Source organism: Triturus cristatus, chromosome 11 (genome assembly GCF_964204655.1).
Source record: "Triturus cristatus chromosome 11, aTriCri1.1, whole genome shotgun sequence".
Lineage (NCBI taxonomy): Eukaryota > Metazoa > Chordata > Amphibia > Caudata > Salamandridae > Triturus > Triturus cristatus.
Window position 1 is genome coordinate 999,587,252 of NC_140594.1, and position 21,336 is coordinate 999,608,587.

Below are 21,336 nucleotides of genomic sequence, written 5' to 3' on the forward strand. Positions count from 1 at the left end.
GCGACCGAAAGTCAGCCTTCTAGTCCCAGACAGCACAAAATGGTTGCTGCCAACCAGAGACACATTTCTGCCCTCCTGCTGCTGAGCCAAGCTCGAGCAGGGAAAGGCAGAATAGTAGGCATCCTGTCACTCGGAGGTGCGACCACCTCCCAGTCAGAATTTAGTGTATTAGGGCTGGGTGAGTGCGCTTGCCAGCGACCGAAAGTCTGCAATAGGGGCACATTTGGTGTCCCTCTGCATAGTCCAGTTCAAACCAGTCCTGGGAGCCATCGGCTCCTGCTCTGGCACGAAACTGGACAAAGGACATGGGAGTGAGCTCCCCACTGCCCAGACCCTCCCCTGGGAGGGCCCCCTGAATCTGTCGAACCCTCTCCCGTGGGTACTTAAGGGCTTACCTGGCTGTAGGACCCTAGATTTGAGGTGGGCAAGATGCTGAACCAGAAACTACTGAACTTCGACTGTCTGGATACTCTGGACTTCGCTTGACTTCGTTTGGGCCCGACTATGTCTCCCTCTCAGTCTGAAGCATTGTCTTTGTCCATGCACCATACATGATCCGTGCAGGACCTGTGGAGCATCAAGGACAACTGAAGATATCTTCCTTGGAGTGAAGGAGTCACTCCCCTGCATTGAAAGGCACCGCAACACTGCTGTGCCGTCTGCTGACCCTGAGCTCCTACGGACTCCAACGGATTCAGCAACACAGGAGGTGGGTTTCTACATCCCTCGAGGTCCAAACTGCACCCTCTCACTAAGTTTGAGGTCAGAATCCTTCGTGGGGGTTGCAATGCCCAAACCCCTGTGCACCGTTTACATTTGCAAGTGCATATGCTTGTTGGAGTTTCCCGAACAAGTGCATTGGGCTCCCAGTATTCCCAATCTCTGGCACTATTTTCTACCAAGACCTCTGGCTTTCTCGTACAGAGTGCTCAGTGGGCTGCTGTTTGGTGAAATCGCTCGAGGTCCTTTGCAATTCCTGTGCCTCGGGCCTGTGGGTCCATTTGAGGGTCAACTTTGCTTTTCTTGGGCTCCCCTGGTTGCTCTAGGCCTGCCCTGACTCCCTTTGCTTTGGTGAGTCTCCTGGACCATGCAGGTCCGAGCAGTACACATCCTTGACCTTCTGCGTGGGTTGCCATTGCCTAGGCTTGTTGGTGCTCCAGCCGGACCCAGAACCCTCAGTACTCGAAATAGTTCGTGGAACAGCTCGTATCCAGCTTCTGGTCATCTTCGACATCTCCTGGTCCCCGTAGCTGCAGAGTCAAGAACTCCATCAACGCACCTGAAGCACCAGAGATCGGTGGGCACTCGTCTACCGAGCCCCTGGTCACTCCTGAGTGACCCAGACTCTGTCCCCTCTGCTTTCAGGTACTCTTCGACAAGAATCCATCTTGGGATTCCAACAGACACTTTTCTTCCTTCCAGCAGCGGCTCTTCTTCGAAATTCTCCTTTGGGTTTGACTGCGGTTTCCGACACCACTTCAGACCTATGCACCCGGCTTCCCTGTAATAGGTAACTCAGGTACCTCGGTATCCATGGGTGGGGTGGCTCTCCAACCTCCTACCTTCCACAGGGTTTCTTCAAAGTCCATTGTGAAGGGTCCTTAAACTCTAAAACCTCAACTGCGACTTTCCCATGGAATTGTACGGAGCAAGTGGTTGTGTTCCCACCCTGCACCCGTCCTCCGTGGGGTCCCTACTTACTCACCTTGGGTTGTTCCTTGGGGTCCCAGTGATTCTACGTCCTCTCAATACTGTCTTGACTCGACTCGTGGTTCTTATACCGCTATTTTAGTATATGGTTTATTCCCCCACTGGGGCCCACTGTGTATTAGTGCTATTTACTGTCATTTCTGTGCTCAAGTATTGTGTGCTTTGTGATTATCTCCGTGAAGGAGATACTGTGTCGTACTAGATAGTGTTATATTAATAAAAACATTTTTATACCTACGGTGTGACTCTTCTTTCATTTAACCAATACTATAAGGTTGCATTCTGGTAAAACAAGCTGCTTAACATTCCTTCAAGACTAAGCCTGAAGGATGCTCTCCACAGCTACCAATTGGTTAGCTTTCTAAGGTTATCTTTGACCTCTTAAATCACCATAAGGGTTGTTTGGACTGGTGCAAGGTGCCCCCCTTAATTAGTGGACAGCATATACCAGACCAACTTCTCACATTGGTGTGCAACGGTGGGATTCAAGCCTGCATTGTTTTACCAGATAAATCTTGGTATTGATTGACTGAAAAACCACTAGTACTAGGTACGTATAATACTAGCTTAGAATAAGTATGTTCTCCTGAACTTAGGGTTGGGTAAGTCAAGGGTTTAGCACACCCTTTCTCCAACCTCAGAGTTCAGTTCCCACTAGGTTAGGTAGGTGCAACACCTCACCACACTTAGTATGTCTGCTAAAGGAGAGGCCAGTGGCTCTCTGCCTTCTAGGTACAGTCAGCTTTCATTCCAAGAATTGAAAGCCCTGTGTGCCTCTAGAAAGTTGAAGACAGGGAGAAGTGCCAACACTCAACGCCTGGTAGAGGTGTTACTGTTAGATGACCTAAGGAAGACACCTGGGTCAGATGAACAGGACATAGTGGGTGGGACAGGGAACGAAGACAGGTCAGGAGGTGACACCTTTTATGACCTAGACTCTAACTCTGACAAGGAAGAGCCTGATGGTTCTCACCTGGATAACTCAGATCCTCAAGAGGAGAGTGGAGGAGGCCACGAAGGCCCTCTCTTTACTCCTCCTGGAAGAATGTAGTTTACCAAGGAGATCTAGCTCTCCCTCTGCAGAGTCCAATCACTCAGGACAGTCTGTAGGGACCTCTGTATCTAGCAAGAGAAACGACTCTTATGATAGGGAATACCAATGTCTTGAACTTGAGAAAACTAGGCTTAGGCAAGAGCAATTGGCCCTTGATAAAGAGTCCCTAGAAGTCCAGAGAGCTAGAATAAACTTGACACTAGAGTCCCATGGTGGCAGCAACAGTGTCCCTAGAGTTAAGGAACATTCCTTTGATAAAAGGAACCCGAGCAAGATTGTCCCTCCCTACCATGTTGGGGATGACATCCACAAATGGATAACTGCTTTAGAGAGGGCCTGTAAAGTTCAGAGGGTCCCTCAAGAGCAGTAGGCAGCTATCTTGTGGCTCTCCTTTGCTGACAAAGGTAGATATAAGCTCCTCACTGTTGGAGAAGAGGATGCTGACAATTACTCAGTCGTGAAGAGTGCTCTCATTGAGGAGTTTGGCTTAACCACTGAACAGTAAAGAATTAAGTTCAGAGGCACCCAGAAGACACAGAATCAGGACTGGGTAGACTTTGTTGAAAGTGCCATCAAGGCTCTAGAAGGCTGGTTTGCTTGGCAGCAAAGTGAATGATTTGAAGGGAATGTACAATTTGATTATGAGGGAGCAGATCTTTAATAATTGCCAAAATCAGTTCCTGCATCAATACCTGGTTGACTCTGATCTGACTTCAACCCAAGAATTGGGTAAGAAGGCAGATAAGTGGGTTAGAACCAGGGTGAAGCAGAAAAACCAGAACAATGGTGGTGACCATAAGAAACAAGATTCTAAATCTCCAGATAAGGGTGGGGACAAGTGTAAAGATCAAAAACAGTCTTCATCAGGGCCCCAAAAACCTGAATCGGGGTGGGCACAATCTAACAAAGGAAATGGCAAAAAGAAACCTTGGTTTTATCTCTGTAAACAGAAGACACATTGGACAAGAGATACTGATTGGCCAAAAGCCAAGGAAAATCCTCCTACTACCACTGCCCCAAAGGCAACTGCGCCCCCTAGCACAAGTAGAAGTGGTGGTACTGGGAACAAGGGATTAGTAGGGTTAACCTTGGGCTCTGAGATGGGTTCTGGCCAAATCAGAACACCAGCTCAGGATGTACGGGTCTGTGATGGTGACATGGATTTTCTTTTAACACAAACTTTACTCATTTTCATGGTTTGTAAGTTCACATTTTAGTAGGTAGCAATCACATTTATGTTATAACATGTTTCGTGAGCAAGATTTATAAGATTCATTGCATAAATTTGACAGTAATTTGATTCATTGTGTCATATTTCTAACATTAGTATGCCTGATGATAGACTTACATACAGTTATCAGGATATATATTCATATTAATAAAGTTTTATAACTCTAAATTGTACCCCTCCATCCTCCTCCCACAAAAAACACCCTCCCAAAACCAATTAAACAAAGCTGCTATGGTCAGATCTCCCAAGTCAAAGTTTACATCCATCAGGGATGACATTTCCGGAGCAGTGGAGGTAGGGGGGCGGTGGGGGATCGAGTTAACATATCTTCCTACTTAGAATATCGGTCACAAACCAAGCGCACCAGGCAGGGGCGGTCCGAATAGTATTTCAGTCTTCAGGTTCATCTGCAGCATTTATTCTAAATTGTTCTACTAATTGGGCTGGAAATCAGCTTTTTCCTAAGTCCCGTATACTCTTCGCGCTGCAGCGCCTCTCTTACAGCAGTGGCCCATTTGATAACCTCTTCACTCCACTTTCCCTCAATTTGTGCAGGATTTCCAACATTGTGTGATTAGTCTTTCAGCCGGCATCAGGCAAGTCCTGCAAATCGCTGCAACGTAACAGTCTTTTTTTGGGCGAGGGAAAAGGCCCAAGAGGAAAGCCTCAATAGTAGCCCAAGGGGATCACCCAGTATTTGGGTAAGGCCCAGTGTGACTTCAGTCCAAAACCCTTTCAGTGAGGGGCATGCCCACAACATGTGAATAAAGTCAGCTTCCTGGTGGAAACATCTATGACAATCCAACGATGCAGTAGGGTACATTCTCTTTTATCGCCCGTGGTGTTAGGGAAACCCTGTGAAGGATTAGCAGCTGTATTGTTTTAAATCAGATATTGCAAGAGATTCGTCTAGGATGCTCCAGGATTTGCGCCCATTTACTGTCATTTAGTTCCCTGGCTATCGCAGTTTTCCATTTTTGACGAAGGATCAGTATTGGGTTGCCCAAATGTTCCCGTAACCCACGGTATAACCATCTGACCAGATGGCTCCCATGACCCATTATGTGAAGTGCATGTAGCAATTGGAAAGTAGGGGGTTTGTTTTGGTCCACCAACTAGTGCCTACGTATAAACTGTGTGATAGTAGCGTGAGTCCAGAATAATGTATCTGGAACAGTATTGGTTCGTACAAACTCATCATGGGGCATTAAATTTCCATCTAAAAATAAGTCGCTTACTGTCTCAACTCCGGCCCCCGTCCAACTTTGTCATCTAGCAACTGATTGTGGCCTGCTGACCTTGCCGGCAATACTAAGTGGAACATTTGGGGCATATGGGGTAGGTATTTTTGCATATTTTAGTGCCAGCTTCCAATAATGGAGTGCTATATGAAGAAGAAAGGGAGGGTCTCTCACTCTTCCCACCCCAGGGCTTAGCAATGCTTGTAGTGTTCCAAGTTGTAGCCGCTCGGGAGAGTAACCAATTTCGAATAGGTTGTGGCTGGCCAACCAGTAAGGAAACCATTGCAGTTGCCCGACAATGCAGTAGGCCTTAAAATCTGGTGCCCCCAAACCCCCTGTGGTGATCGGCAACTGCATCTTGGCAAGAGCCAGTCTATGTTGACCCGTCCCCCAGGGCTGTGATGATAGGAATGTATCAAGTGCTTTAAAGATCCATGTTCGGAGGGCTACAAGGAGGTTCACAAACTGGTATGAGTCTGGGCAGCATGACCATTTTAGACACCGCCAGTCGGCCAGCTATCGTTAATGGTAAGGTGTTCCAGAACGCCACCTGTGACCTGTGGGAATTAAGCATTCTAACCACATTACCATCTATAGTATCAGAAGTGGTCCTGTAAATATGAATCTCTAGATACTTGATAGTGGCATGGATATTGCCACCTTATTTGTCAGTCCCAGTAATCTGGGCAAATACAGACAACATCCTTTAATCAATGGTAAGGAGGCCATGGCGTGCAGGGACACAGGTGCAAGTGTCACTATGGTGACAAAAGATCTTGTGGCCCCTGACCAAATCATACTTGGAGAAATGTACCAAGTGACCAATGCAAACAATGTCAGGACTGACCATTCCTTGACCGTTGTTCATTTCAGCTGGGGAGGGGTAACTGGCCCTAAGAAAGTTGTGGTTATCTCAGACCTACCAGTAGAAAGTTTGTTGGGCAATGATTTGGAGACTTCAGCCTGGGCCGAAGTGGAACTTCAGACTCATGCAGAAATACTGGGCATCTCTGCAGATGTGTTTGCTGTGACCAGGTCACAGGCCAAACTGACAAACACTGAACAGGCCCTGGATCCTGGAACAATTGACCAAGGGCCTTCCAAGAGAAGGTGCAGGAGGGGTGATTCCCCTGAGACTCAAAGTGAGGATCAGTCTCTTGAGGGAGATGATCTTAGTCCCTGTAAAGGAACTGTCTCAGATGAACTTGAACCTGATCAAGTTGAGTTTTTGGGGACAGGTGGCCCATCCAGGGCAGACTGGAGTATGGAGCAGCAAACCTGCCCCTCTCTTGAACCCCTCAGACAGCAGGCTGCTGCTGGGAGTGTCAGTGGAACCCACAGGATCTAATAGGATGAGGGACTCCTTCACTCAGAGGGTAGAGACCCCAAGTATGGTGCCACCAGGAGGTTGCTCATACCTCTGAGGTTTATGGGCTTCCTATTCACCTTGGCACATGACATTCCCTTAGCAGGACACCTAGCCCAAAGCAAGACTTGGTATAGGTGTGTCCCTCACTCACTGGCCTCACATGTCTGAGGACACAAAGGAGTTTTGTCACTCCTGTACCACCTGTCAAGCCAGTGGTAAGTCAGGTGGTACCACAAAGGCCCCCCTCATACCACTACCTGTGGTAGGGGTTCCTTTTGAGAGGGTTGGGATTGATATAATTGGTCCCATGAACCCTCCAACAGCCTCTGGACACAGTTATATTCTAATGGTGGTGGACCATGCCACTATGTATCCAGATGCAATACTCCTTGGAACCACCACAGCCCCTGTGGTGGCCAGGGCCCTCCTGGGAATCTTTTCCAGAGCGGGTTTCCCTAAGGAGGTCTTAACTGACAGATGTACCAACCTCATGTCAAGTTATATCACTGCTATGTGGTAGGAGTGTGGAGTGAACTACAAGTCCACCACACCCCATCACCCACAATGCAATGAGTAAGTTGAAAGGTTCAACTACATCCTCAAGGGCATGATCATGGGCCTCCCAGAAAAGCTTAGGCGAAAATGGGATGTCCTGTTGCCCTGCCTACTCTTTGCCTACAGAGAGGTCCCACAGAAGGGGGTTGGCTACCGCCCTTTTGAACTTCTGTTTGGGCATCCAGTTAGGGGTCCCCTGTGTTTGGTGAAAGAGGGATGGAAGTTACCTCTCAAATCTTCTAAACAAGACATTGTGGACTATGTACTTGGTCTCCGCTCCAGGATGGCTGAGTACATGAAGGCCAGCAAGAACCTTGAGGCAAGTAAAGAATTACAGAAAGCTTGGCATGATCAAAAGGCTGTTCTGACTGTTTATCAGCCAGGGCAGAAGGTATGGGTGTTAGAACCTGTGGTCCCAGCAGCTCTTCAAGACAAGTGGAGTGGACCCCATACCGTAATTGAGCAGAAGGGTGAGGTCACCTCCTCGGTGGACCTTGGCACTCCTAGGATCCCCCACAAGGTGCTCCATGTGAACAGGCTCAACCCTTTTGAAGACAGGGCAGACATTGGCTTGCTCATGGTAACTGATGAGGGACAGGAGGAAGAGAGTGACCCTATACCTGATCTCCTCTCTCAAAACTCTGATGGGTCAGTTGATTGTGTAGCCTTGGCAGACAGCCTCACTGACCAACATCAGATTGATTGCAGGAAGGTCCTCAATCAATACAGACACATGTTCTCTCTGGCTCCTAGTCAGACCACCTGGTGTAACCATGAAGTGGACACAGTTGAGAGTATTCCTGTTAAAAATAAGATTTACAGGCAGCCTGACCATGTCAGAGACTGCATTAGGACTGAGGTCCAATTGGGAGTTATTGAGCCCTCAGATAGCCCTTGGGCTTGCCCAGTGGTCTTGGCACCAAAACCTCACACCCAGGGTGGTAAAAGAGAGATGAGGTTTTGTGTTGACTACAGGGGGCTCAATGTAGTCACTAGGACTGATGCTCATCCAATTCCTAGGGCAGATGAGCTTATTGATACTTTGGCCTCAGCCACGTTCTTGAGTACATTTGACCTCACTGCTGGCTATTGGCAAATCAGCCTATCTGAGGATGCCAAACCAAAAACTGCATTTTCAGCCCCTAGTGGGCATTATCAATTTATTGTGATGCACTTTGGTCTGATGAATGTACCTGCCACATTCCAAAGGCTGGTGAACAAAGTCCTTACAGGCCTGGACGCCTTTAATACATATCTTGATGAGATAGCTGTTGTTCGCTCCTCCTGGGTGGATCACCTGGTCCACCTGAAGAATGTTTTGGAGGCTCTGCAGAAAGCAGGCCTCACAGATAGGGCAGAACAAGGTTGTGTACCTGGGCCACCTTTTGGGTGGAGACCAGGTTCAACCATTACAGAGCAAAATCCAGACCATAATGGACTGGGTTGCTCCAACTAGCCAGACTCAAGTCAGAGCTTTCTTGGGCCTAACTGGGTACTACAGAAGATTTGTAAAAGAATATGGGTCTATAGTGACTCCCTTGAATGATCTCACATCAAATAGAAGGTTCAGTGGAAAGTTAGCTGTCAGAAGGCATTTGATGATCTCAAGCAGGCCATGTGTACTGCTCTAATTCTGCAGAGTCCTGACTACTCAGAGCAATTTATTGTCCAAACAGATGCATCTGAGTTGGGGGTAGAGGCTGTTTTGTCACAACTTAATGCAGAGGGTCAGGATCAACCAGTAGCTTTTTCCAGCATAAGGTTGACCCCCAGAGAGAAGCCTTGGTCAACTATAGAAAGGGAAGCCTTTGCTGTGGTCTGGGCCCCGAAGACGTTGGGGCCATAACCGTTTGGCGCTCATTTCATTGTTCAGACAGACCATAAGCCCCTCCTATGGCTTAAACAGATGAAGGGTGAAAACCCTAAGCTTTTGAGGTGGTCCATTTCCCTACAGGGGATGGACTACACAGTGGAACGTAGACCTGAGAGTAACCATGCCAATGCAGATGGACACTCCAGATATTTCTACTTAGAAAACGAAGACTCAACTGGGCAAGGTTAGTCTCATCTCCATACGTTTGGGGGGGGGGGGGGATTTGTAGGAAAGTAGGATCTGCTTCTTATGGTTACCCCCACTTTTTTTTACTAGTCCGACTGGGATCCTGCTAATCAGGACCCCAGTCTATCTGCTCTCTCCCTAAACTGTTATGTTATGTACTTCGGTACACTCCAGATTTGATACTGGGGTACCCTTGTTAGTCCCTAGTATATGGTACCCATGGCATAGGTACCCCAGAAGCATCCCCATGGGCTGAAGCATGTATTATGCCACCCAAGAGAGGCCATGCAAAATGGAGCTACAGGCCTGCCATTGCAGCCTGTGTAAGTTGGTGCATGCACCACTTACTTAAGATATAAGCTTACTTTATATAAAGGGTCACTGCACTTAAAACCTATAAGTCACCCCTCTAGCAGGCGTTTACAATCCTGAGGGCAGAGTGCTTGTTTCTAAGTGAGAGGGTGCCACTGCATGAGCAGGACACCCCTGCAGCCTACGGAGTCCATTCTTCCGGGTTGTCAGTGAGGCAGCCATTTACGACATATACAGTGGAATTATGCGACCGCGTGACAACCACCTCTAAAACGGCGGAAACTAACTATTGTGTTTGGTGTCAAACATGTTGGAATCATACCCCCACATTGGTAACTGGAGTGGGACGTATAATTCCACCCCTCAGAAGCGAGCTTCGTTGGGTCCCTGGTGTTCCCGGTACCAGCCTTCTAGTCCCGGGCAGCACAAAATGGTTGCTGCCGACCAGACACACATTTCTGCCTTCCTGCTGCTGATTCAAGCTCGAGCAGGGGAAGGCAAAATAATGGGTATCCTGTCATAGCGAGGTGTGACCACCTCCCAGACAGGATTTAGTGTATTAGGGACGGGTGGGTGCGCTTGCCAGCGACTGAAAGTCTGCATCAAAGGCACATTTGTTGTCCCTGTGCATAGTCCAGATCAAACCAGTCCTGGGAGCCGTTGGCTACTGCTCTGGCGTGAACCTGGACAGAGGACATGGGAGTAACCTCCCCACTGCCAGACCCTCCCCTGGGAGGGTCCCCAGAATCTGTGCAACCCTCTCCCGTGGATGCTTAAGGGCTTACCTGGCTGTAGGACCCTAGATTCGACGTGGGCAAGATTCGGAACCAGAAACCACTGAACTTTGACCGTCTGGACTTTGATTGGGCCCGACTTCGTCTCCCTCTGTCTGAAACATCGTCCGTGCCCGTGCACCATACAGGATCCATGCAGGACCCATGGAGCATTAAACACAACTGAAGATATGTTCCCTGTAGTGAAGGAATCACTCCCCTTCATTCGCAGGCACCGCAGCACTGCTGTCCGGTCTGCTGACCCTGAGCTCCTACGGACTTCGAAGGCTTCAGCGACACAGGAGGTAGGTTTCTACGTCCCTTGAGGCCGAGCTGCCCGCTCACCAAGTTTGAGGTCAGAATCCCTCATGGGGGCTGCAGTACCTAAACCCCTGTGCACCGCGTTCATTTGCAAGTGCATATGCTTGTTGGTGTTTCCCGAACAAGTGCATTGGGCTCCGAATAGCCCCAACCTCTGGCACAATTTCCTACAGAACTCCGACCTCCTCGCCCAGAGTGCTCCGTGGGCTGCTGTTAGGTGAAATTGCTCGAGGTCCTCTCGTGACTCCTGTGCCTCTGGCTTGGGGGTCCATTTGAGGGTCAATTTTGCTTTTCTGGGGCTCCCCTGGTTTCTCCATGCCTGCCGTGACTCCCCTTGCTGTGGTGAGTCTCCTGGATGTTGCTGGTCCGAACCGTACACATCCTTGACCTTCTGTGTGTGTTGCCATTGCCAAGGCTTGTTGGTGCTCCAGCCAGACACCGACCTCTCAGTACTCGACATCCTTCGTGGGACAGCTCGTATACCGGCTCCTGGTCGTCCTCGACGTCCCCTGGTCCCGGTAGCTGCAGAGTCAAAAACTCCTACAACACAGCTAAAGCACCCGACATCGGTGGGCATTTGTCTACCAAGCCCCTGGTCACTCCTGAGTGACCCAGACTCTGTCCCCTCTGCTTTCAGGTACTCTTTGACAAAATTCCACCTTTGGATTCCAATGAACCCTTTTCTTCCTTCCAGCAGCGTCTCTTCTTCGATATCCTCCATTAGGTTCAACAGCAGTTTCCAACGCCACTTCAGACCTATGCACCCGGCTTACCTGGGATAGGTAACTCTGGTACCTTGGTATCCACAGGTGGGGTGGCTCTCCAACCTCGTAACTTCCAGTGGGAAGGGTACCACTGGGAAGTGTCCTTAAACTCTGAAACTTCCACTGCGACTTTCCCATAGAATTGTACGGAGCACGCGGTTGTGATCCCACACTGCACCCGTCCTCCGTGGGATCCCAAATGACTCACCTTGGGTGGTTTCTTGGGGTCCCAGCAATTCTACGTCCTCTTGACACTGTCTTGACTGGAGTCATGGTTCTTATACCACTATTTTAGTATATGATTTGGTCCCCCCTGGGGCCCACTGTGTATTAGTGCTATTTACTGTTATCTCTGTGCTTAAGTATTGTATGCTTTGTGATTATCTTGGTGTAGGAGATACTGTGTCGTACTAGATAGTGTTGTATTAATAAATACATATTTTTATAACTACTCTGTAGTTCTCCTTTCATTTAACCAATACTATAAGGTTGCATTCTGGTAAAACAAGCTGCTTAACATTCCTTCAAGACTAAGCCTGAAGGCTGCTGTCCACATCTACCACTTCGATAGCTTTCTAAGGTTATCTTTGACCTCTTAAATCACCATAAGGGTTGTTTGGACTAGTGCAAGGTGCCCACTTTAATTAGTGGACAGCATATACCAGACCAACTTCTCACAAATGCCCATTCAACTCCTCCTATGTCTTCAAACTACACCACCGCCACCTCCACAAACAAAAGCTCCCATCCACCTTAGAATTCAGTTTTAGTGGGGTTGAGGATGGACTCGTACAAATCTTTGGTCTCATTAAATTACAACCCTCGGGTCTTGCAAACCGCACATCCAGGCCTGCTGCGATGGAGGCTGTGCTTGCCGCCACTTTGCCTGTACAAAGGACCAAATTGCCTTCCCTGTCTGTGGATCCCTGGCAGAGTAGAAGGTGCTCCAAGTTCGCCAACAGGTGCCGCTGTCATCAAGAGCTCAACCCTACCAGCGCTCCATTACATCACCTGCTCCCAAATGTGAAGAACGGCTGTAGAACAAAAGCAGTGTAGATGGCATACATGCCTGTGGCCATCTTGAAGCCTTGCAAATCACTGCCCACCAATTCACCATTAAGAAAAATAAAGTAACTCCAATTCCCTTTTTAAAGGCAAGTAAGTGTTCTACCTAGTATTCTTTTTTACTTAAATGTCTACCCTAATCGTTGTATGTTATTGTCAATGGATATCACCTTGAGATCTTACAAATTTCATTTAGCGACATTTACTGATAGAAAAACGCCTACCCTTGTATTGTTGACAAGAAAAGATGTGGAACTGAAATGTATTAGAAACGTAATTGCTTCCTTGTCTTGACTGTCTTCGATTTTGATTTCTGATAAAAGTCAGGATAAGGCATTACTCCTGACAAAATCTTTCACTCATTTATATGACTAAGAAATACGAATCTCTATGCTTCGCTAAAAAATGCCTTCCTATTGTTGTCATTTGGTTATCATTCCAGTAAGCCAATTTGCCAGCACACACAAGTGCTACAGTAATGAACTATTGGAGAGACCCACAACAAAGCATAAGATATAACAAGAAATAATACAAACTGCTTTTTTCTAGTTTGGAAACATCTTGCAGAATCCAACCTTTATTTTCTGTTCTAGAACTGAAACTTTTGTTTCTTTATCACAAAAAAAGGTTTTAGTGTTGCTTCATTTTGCTTTTCAGGGTGTCATGATATTGCAGATGAATTCAGGATACAGGAAATAGATGGGCAAGCTCTTCTATTATTAAAGGAAGATCATCTCATGAGTGCCATGAACATCAAGTTGGGACCTGCTCTGAAAATATGTGCCCAGATTAACTCATTGAAGGAATCCTAATCAAATGTTGCACTTCAAATGACACCTACAGTTGGTATCTGTGTATTAAAAGAAAACATTTCTGAACATTTGGATAAACAGTGGCATGATATTACTCATTGGCAATCAGTATTTCGTATTATTGCATTTTTACCTTTGCTTGTGCTTATGTACGAGTTTGCTTGATACCACACTTTTCTCTGTATTGCTCGTGTTGCCACCTTTGATGACGTCAGTGCAGGTGCAGTGTGGTATGGTTGGCAAATATCCATTGTTGTCAGTATGACTTAATTGCTAGTGTATGAGCAGGACTATCACCATTCTGATGGGGCCAATACGCTGACAGTTGAGTTTTTGCGGGTAAATGCCCAATTTCCGTGATAACGCTTCATGTTTAATGCTTTTTCTGGGTATATTGATACCATTATAATTCTTGATACACTTCATGGTAAATCTCAATTTTCATGAGCACCTGGCACTCAAATTCTCCTTTTGGTTCAGAGTCAACATGTACTAAGTACGGTACAAACCATTATTCTTATCTGCTACAGAATGTTTTTTTGTTATAATATCCTTTTACTATTTTTCTTGAATATTTTAAAGGTACGTTTTTCCATCTCTTCGAATGTTGTACATAATGTTAATATTACAACTGCGATTTTTCAAAATTAAACGTGAGTTGAATTCAAATTAAACGTGTTTAAGTTTAATATTTTAAGATGTATTTTTATTAAATACCTCCTATTTGGTTAGTTGTTTGTGTTTGATGATGGGCAAGGCTCAGGACTGCCTTCTGTGCAACCAAGGGCGTTTGAAGTGTCTTGTATGATTTTACATAGCCTAAGATTCAACTGCTTCTCATGAATACAAGTATCTGACCCGCATTCCCCATACATTCCATTTTATTCGCCTCTCAAATGTCTAATGTATGCCTATATTAGGATCCTTGCTGTCCCTGAAGATAAAATATGTACAACAGTACTGTAGCTGCATATTTCCCTTCAAAGCCTACATAACTGCAGCCAATGCTCAGCTCCTGTGCAAGGACTTTGTAGCCACATGCAAATGACAGTTTGCCATTTGGGTGCTGTAATTTTCTGCGTCTAGTAGTGGGGCCATTTTTTAGGCCATTTGTTACAATATGGTACCCTCTTGTGGTGGTGCCATTATCTAACTGTCTACTTTGCCCTGTGAAGTACCCTCAGATCAGAGCCACTGGAATTATACGATTCTGCAGCTGCAGCATTTTTGCATAATTATGGATTTGAACGGATCAAAAATTACCAAAAATGTGGCGAAGTGTCCACATGCAATGGAAGGCCTTTTGCAAAGGTTACCCGGTCATCTTTCAGTAGTTTATTTCTGCATGTGGTTGTTAAACTGGTAGTAATGAGGTGAAATCCTGAGATCTAGAGATTTGTATTAAGACATTCCACCCATATCCCAATGCCACATATCCCTAAACTGCACTATAAAGCAAAGGCAGACATTGATGATCCAAGTATAAAGGTGATCCATCTAGCTACTGGACATGTGACTTTTTTGTGTATTAAAATGTACTTTTATTATTATTATTTTTAAATAAACCAAGCCTGCTGTCCTTTACACAGCACAGATATTTGTAATTCTGAATAATACACAACTCCTTGTAAGGCTGTCAGAAGATGAGAGGAAAGAGGGGTAATTCTCCAGGCCCTGCACTTGTGCTATAAAATGTATTTCTTTATACAAAAAGAAATTAACGGCGTGAATTAATCTCAGACACTGGCAATTGCTCTAGGCTGCATCCTAGTCCATCGTTATTTTCCACACCATGCCACCTCAGTTTTGACCCAGTCACACGCACATCAATTCTGACTATGCACCAATAGGAACAGTCCAGCCCGGACTGCCAAGCTAGGTCATCCCTGAACCGGAAAACGAACAACCAAAGACCAGTTTTGCTCCTCATCAGTCCGGTATAGCTTGGTTCTAGCAGCACAGTGTGCATGGGTTCCACATCTGGGCATATCCATCCCACTTAAGGTGTCGCACTGAAGTATACAAAGAGTGATGGATCGAATGCTTGGATTAATCTCAACCACTGATAATTACTTGGAGCCACATCCCAGTCTATCATTATTTTGCACACATACCACCTCAGTTTGGACCCAGTCATATGGTAATCGGTTTTGACCCTGCTCCAATAAGAATATAATCAAAATGTATTCATAGCATTTTGAAGCAAGCCTGCCCCATTAATGATGAAATAGCAAACACTGCTATACCACTGGATGATGCCATATTTTTTTTAATTTGTTTTTTTTTAACTTAGAAGCAAGTGCCTTGTGGGGCCCACATTACATTTTTGATCTGGGCCACACGAAAAAATTAGAAATGCTTGGCTCCTTTGACAAAAGTTAAGTAAGCACGGACCCCATACTGACACTGCTCAGTGTTTATGGTACACGGTTGCCAAACAATTAACACGCACAGTTATGGAGGCTTGTTTTACAATCACATGTGCAGTGTGACTCTGCTATTATGCTGCTCTATGGACCAGGTACTCGCTGGTTGGTAACTGTTCCTAAAAGGGAGAGCTGTAACCTACTTGGTTACATAGAACAGAAGTTTAGAAAATGGTCTCTATATGTGCTTCCAGTCTGATGAAGATGTGGGAATTTCTCCTTTAGAAATTAGTGCCCTCAAACACTCTTGCGAGTGTCGTGCTTCATCATCAGGCGTTGCTCCTCGTAGGGGTGGCGCTGCTGTCCTCCACGGGCCCTGCGAGAGGGCTCTTTGTCGGAGATGCCGCAGTTGTGAATGTGGGTGTGTGGGCCTAAAAGGGAATGGTGAAAGTGTATTAAAATTGCCCCACCGGTACCCTGAAGTCTATTTTATTCGTAGGTCCGTGAGGTCAAAGTAAAAGTATAATCTGGGGAGGATGAGGCACCTCTATTAGCAAATATGGTTGAGGTATTACTCTGCTGCTCTCAGTACCCGTGTCTATTTGTGAATGTGAAACCTGGTCGACATGCTTCACTCTGGAAGAAAGGTTCCTAATGGATCCTGGTGCGCTTCGTCAGGACTGTGCAATGTGATGTGGTGCATAAAAATACAAATAAAAATAGGAGAAGGGAAATAAACACCCTATAGTACCTCTATTAAGGATCTGAATGAGTTAAAGTACTCATAGGAACATCTCAATGGTGTTCGTATTATTACCCCTTCACAAGAAAGAAGTGCCTCAACGGCGGGTCCCCGCGGTCTAGAGGAGGGGTCTGAGATCGCCCCTTCACACTGGCCTTGAACCTACCCAGCCGCTGGGTGACTGCCGGACCATGCCATGTCCTGGAAAGCCATATCACAGATTGCCAAAGGAAAAATAAGTGTTTTTACAACGGTTGCATGAGCAAACGCGCTAATAACCGAGTGATTATTGTAGAGTTATACTGATTAGATAAAATATAATTTGATAGGGCACTTTAATTCTTAAAATATTGTGACAATTGCATCCAAATTAAATTGGCTATTTGCGGCTTTAGACATTTCTAACTCTTCCCTGAAAGCAATGATTTTGCAAACAAGTGTACCCTTAATTGCTGTCCACATTTGCAATTATTCTAATGTGGGCTGCTTTCATACCCATGTTTTGAACTACTCCAAATGTGTTATTTGGGATTATGGAAAGGTGTACATAAAATAAATAGATTTGTTATTGGTAAATATTGGCTATAACTAATGTAAGATTAATATAAAAACCAAAATATGTTTGCCAAGTGAACACGGTGTCTTAAATGTGCGAGTTATTTGTAATTTTAAAAATAGCATATTTCCATGTAGTTTACTTCTTTGCATGTAGAAGGAAAGAAGAGTTCAAGGGATAGGCTAAACTGGAAGTAATGAGAAATGCTGTGCATCTAAACCTATTCTGTAAGATCAGTGCTATTGTGAAATCACTGAACAGAAAACATACTTCTTTATTTGATGAAAACCTCCAATTAGAAAACTGCTGCACATATTAAGCCTACCTCTAAAACATGTTTTTGATGGATACTTCTAAACACAGATTCGTCAACTTTAAATCATCCCAATAATCGCTAGACTGGATCCAAAGATTTTTTTCCAGCAGTGCTCCCTGCATGCTGGTTGATGGCTCCTTATGGCTCTATGGATACTTCACACCGCCTTAGAAGCGACATAGCTAGATGCGGACAAACTCCACTCTTGCATGCGCTGTTGACTGTTCATCTATTTCCATGCTCTCTGACACTCAGTTGGAGCTCAACTTCCAACTCTGTTGGTAGTCCAACAACTCCAAAATTATCCAGAGTGCGCAAGGAAAGAGGTCTTCCTAAAAACTGACACGATTTAAGCCATGCCAAGGCTGCAAGAAACATATGTTGCTCACAAACCCACACAACATGAGCCACTGGTGTTTGGGCTCAAGTCATGACTCTAAGACATGCAATAAATGAGCCCTCTTGCACCCAGAGGAGATAAAGGAGCGGGAGGCAAAGCTCTATGTCGCAGAGTATTATAAGAGGTTTTGTTAAAACAAGTCACAGGGACTTTCTCAGTCACAGTTATGCAGTCGGTCCTGCACCAAGTGTGAAAGTCAAAGTTGAAAGCATACCATAAGAGCAAGAAAGCCAAGTGGGCTATTCCCCCATCCTGCCACTCTAAGCCTAACATCTCAAAACTCTTGAGTTAGTTCCTCATTTGGTCCTGGCGTGACCCGAATTGCCCATGCAATCGTTGACATCGGAGCCAATAGCAGCTCTCAATGAGCCCTTCCTACACATTTTTCAGACGCTACCAGCTCGCTCTAGTATGCTTTTGGGTGCTAATAAGCAGCAGAGGCCTCCAATTGGGTTTCTGGCAGACCCTCCCTGTCTCTGTCCCCTTGCAAGCCTGTTCTCTGGGATAAGGTGGAGGAATAGGTCCAGCCAAAACAACTTAACTTTTCTGTCAATTGTAGAAGTGAGTGACTAAGCCCTCAGCATCCACTCAGGGCTCCAGATCGACTTCGGTACTGGTACCTTCGCCGATGCCGCACCCACGATGGAACGGGATCCACCGGTCCCATCTGCTCTGACAACAGCTAACCCATAGTACTGTCTGATGCCGTGACAGCGCTGCTCCGATCTCAACAAAGTCTGCGCTCTCCTTTATCTGAGTCGCAACCTCTAACAACGTTTTGATTTTGAAACCATGCCTCTACCTTCTGGAAGGCTCATGACCTTCATGAGTTAGTCAACACAGACTTCGACATAGGGGCTATGATGTTGGGATGAGATTGCCCAGCCTTACTTAGAGGACAATTGGTACGAGGACCTCCAAGATGTTAGTGGTCTGGATACCTTCCCTGGAACTAGAGTTGTTTCCTTCACAGGACCTGCAATGGCAAACAGAGCCTTCTTTGTTATGGTTATGCGAAGGGCAGTGAAGGCTCTTTCCCTTCAACTTCTGACTCAGGAAGTTGAAACTAATGTTCTGACTGTGTCGCAGGCGTGCTCGTCGAGTTCTGACCCCCCTACCATTCAGTGAGGCTCCTACTGATCCAATATTAGGTACCGGGGCCAAAACCTGATCAGGCTACCTGTGAATTGCCATTTGCCATCATCCTGCTTCGGGCAATACACAGCTCCTTCACCCAGCACTCCACTCCCAAAAGCTCTGTAGTGCAGGCTTCGGCCAGTAAAGTAAAGCCAAACTCACTTCCCATTACTCCCCCTGACAGGGCATTGAAGATGACAGTCATTTGGTAAACATGCTTTTTCCTCTACAAGCTAGGCCCTTCATTCAGTAAATGCCAGCTGCCTCTTAGATCACTACCATCACACCTGTGGGACTCTTTGGCACAAGTATTGTCCATTGTCCCGGAAGAAGCCAAGGTCATACTTTCCCAGGCCATGCAAGATGGTCATGATGCAGTCTAGTTCACCATCCACTGTGAACTGGATATCACGGATTTCCTTGGCTGGGCTATTGTCAAATATGTGGCCACTGACAGGCACACCTGGGTGCGATCCACTTGCATTTCGGAAGTCATGCAGGCCAGTGTTATGGACATGCAGTTTGATGGCACTTGACTGGAGATAAAGCAGATTTGGCTGTGGCGAGCTTCAAAGAGCGCTCCCTGGGCCTTTCTGCTCCTCCGCACCAGCAGCCGCCTCTGTTGCTATGGTATGGGCTTCAAGTTTCGTCAACAGCCCCTGCAGATGCAACAAAAAACCCTGCCTTTTTGTGGCAGTGGTATCCACAGTAGAGCGAAACAGAAACAGTGTGCAACCCAGTGTTCTACTACCCCGCTCCCAGCCTTTTTAGCATGCCCTTGATGGCACTCAGCCATCCGTTGGAGGCAGGATACAACATTTTCAGTCAGGGTGCAGGCGATAACTTTGGACAAGTGAGTCCTGCAAATTGTTCAGCGGGATTATGCTTTACCATTTCTCGAGAACCTGCCTCTCCTTACACTGTCCCCAGATTGTCTAACGGAGGACCACCTGTCCCTTTTACAACAGGAAGTGCAGGCTGTTTTGGCCAAGGGAGCCTTAGAGAGGGTATCAGTGCCCGAAGTAGGCAATGGTGGTTATTCCTGCTATTTCATGGTGCCGAAAAAGGACGGGTAATCCACCCCACTGTAGACCTCATCACTCTCAGTGCCTTTCTGAAGAAAGGGAGGTTCATGCTGCTCGCCCTGGCACAGGTCTTTCTGCCCTTGACCCTGGAGGCTGAATGGTCGCACTGGACCTGCAGGACGCTTAGTTCCACATCCCCATCTTGTAGGCCACAAGCATTTTTAGTTGATTGGGCTCCCATTTGGCCTTGTAAGCACCCCTCTGGTAGTCACAAAAGTGATGGCGTTAGTGAGAGCACATATTTGGAGGTCATGGATTCCAGCCCACCCCTACCCTGCCTCATTGTTGAAGGCAGGATCGCCTCAGGTGTCATCCACCACCTCCAGGCTACATCTTACATTCTTTCGGTCCACTATCAATATGCTTACGTCACACCTGATTCCTTTGCAGGCATGCCCCTTCTTCGGAGCCATTCTGAACAATGTAATTTCACACCTATTATGCGGCAAGAGAGTTAAAGACATTTTGGCTACGATCCTAATGTTTCAACTTCTGTCCTGGATCTCAGTAAGGATGACTTGGAGGCTGCTGGGACTGATGGCCCCCTGTATCCTAATAGTCAAGCATGCCAGAATGCATATGTGGGCCCTACAGTGGGATCTGGAGACCTAGTGGGCACAGCACCAAGAAAGATCCTTTCAATCTGGTCCAGATTTCAGAGGGGACTGCAAAAGATCTGCACTGGTGGCTGCGAGACAGTAATTGGGTCAGCGGTAGATCCCTCTCCTTACCCCATCCAGTTCTCACAGTGGTAACCGATGCATCGCTTCTGGGTTGGGGAGGCCATCTGAGAAAGTTGGAGCTCAGAGGTGTCTGGTCTCCAGCAGGAGCTAGACCCCATATCAACTTTGTGGAGCCGGGAACCATTGCTTGGCTTTAAATGCCTTCCTTCCCACTATCGAAGGAAAGATGGTGCAGGTGCTCACAGATAACACCACCGCTATGTGATACTGCAACACGTGGGGTGGGGTCGTGGAACTTGTGCCAAGAGGATTTGAGTCTCTGAAAGTAGTTACACGGCCAAGGAATGTTTCTGGTGAGACAACCTGGAGGGTACCCTGAACACCAGAGCAGCTGAATCAGGCAGTCACCATCTTACGGATCAGAAGTACATACAGAGATGGTGCAGGGTCTTTTCAGCAAATGGAGAGAGCCCTGGCTTGATCTTTTCGCCACTGCTGAGAACGTGCAATGTCAGCACTTTTGCACAGTGTTTCTAAGGAGTCACTCACTCAGAGAAGAGTTCAGCAAAGAGTGTAACTTGGGACCCCTGTACACGTGGTATCCTGAACTCCTGTACATGATCATGTGTCCTCCGATCAGGTTGTTGCAGATCTCCTGTTGCAAAAGCAAGGCAGGGTTCTGCACCTTCACCTGCCCAACCTACACCTCCATGCTAGGAGATTGAGCGGTGACAACTGAGAACTTTCGACCTTCCTCCCAAAGTTCAGGATGTAATTTTGGCAGC

The 21,336-nt window shown here is 46.6% G+C and overlaps 1 protein-coding gene and 1 long non-coding RNA gene across 3 annotated transcripts in view; one reads left to right on the top strand and one right to left on the bottom strand.

Annotated features, from left to right (window-relative positions):
* Positions 1–13,994, top strand: part of PHC3 (polyhomeotic homolog 3) — a 590,730-nt gene extending 576,736 nt beyond the window's left edge. For both annotated transcript variants that reach the window (XM_085635115.1, XM_085635116.1), the window contains one exon: positions 13,112–13,994. In XM_085635115.1, coding sequence (XP_085491241.1) covers positions 13,112–13,266 — 155 coding nt within the window. In that variant the 3' untranslated portion in view covers positions 13,267–13,994. The remainder of the gene's footprint in view (positions 1–13,111) is intronic.
* Positions 1–21,336, bottom strand: part of LOC146785819 (uncharacterized) — a 58,215-nt gene that overhangs the window by 27,087 nt on the left and 9,792 nt on the right. The window lies entirely within an intron of this gene.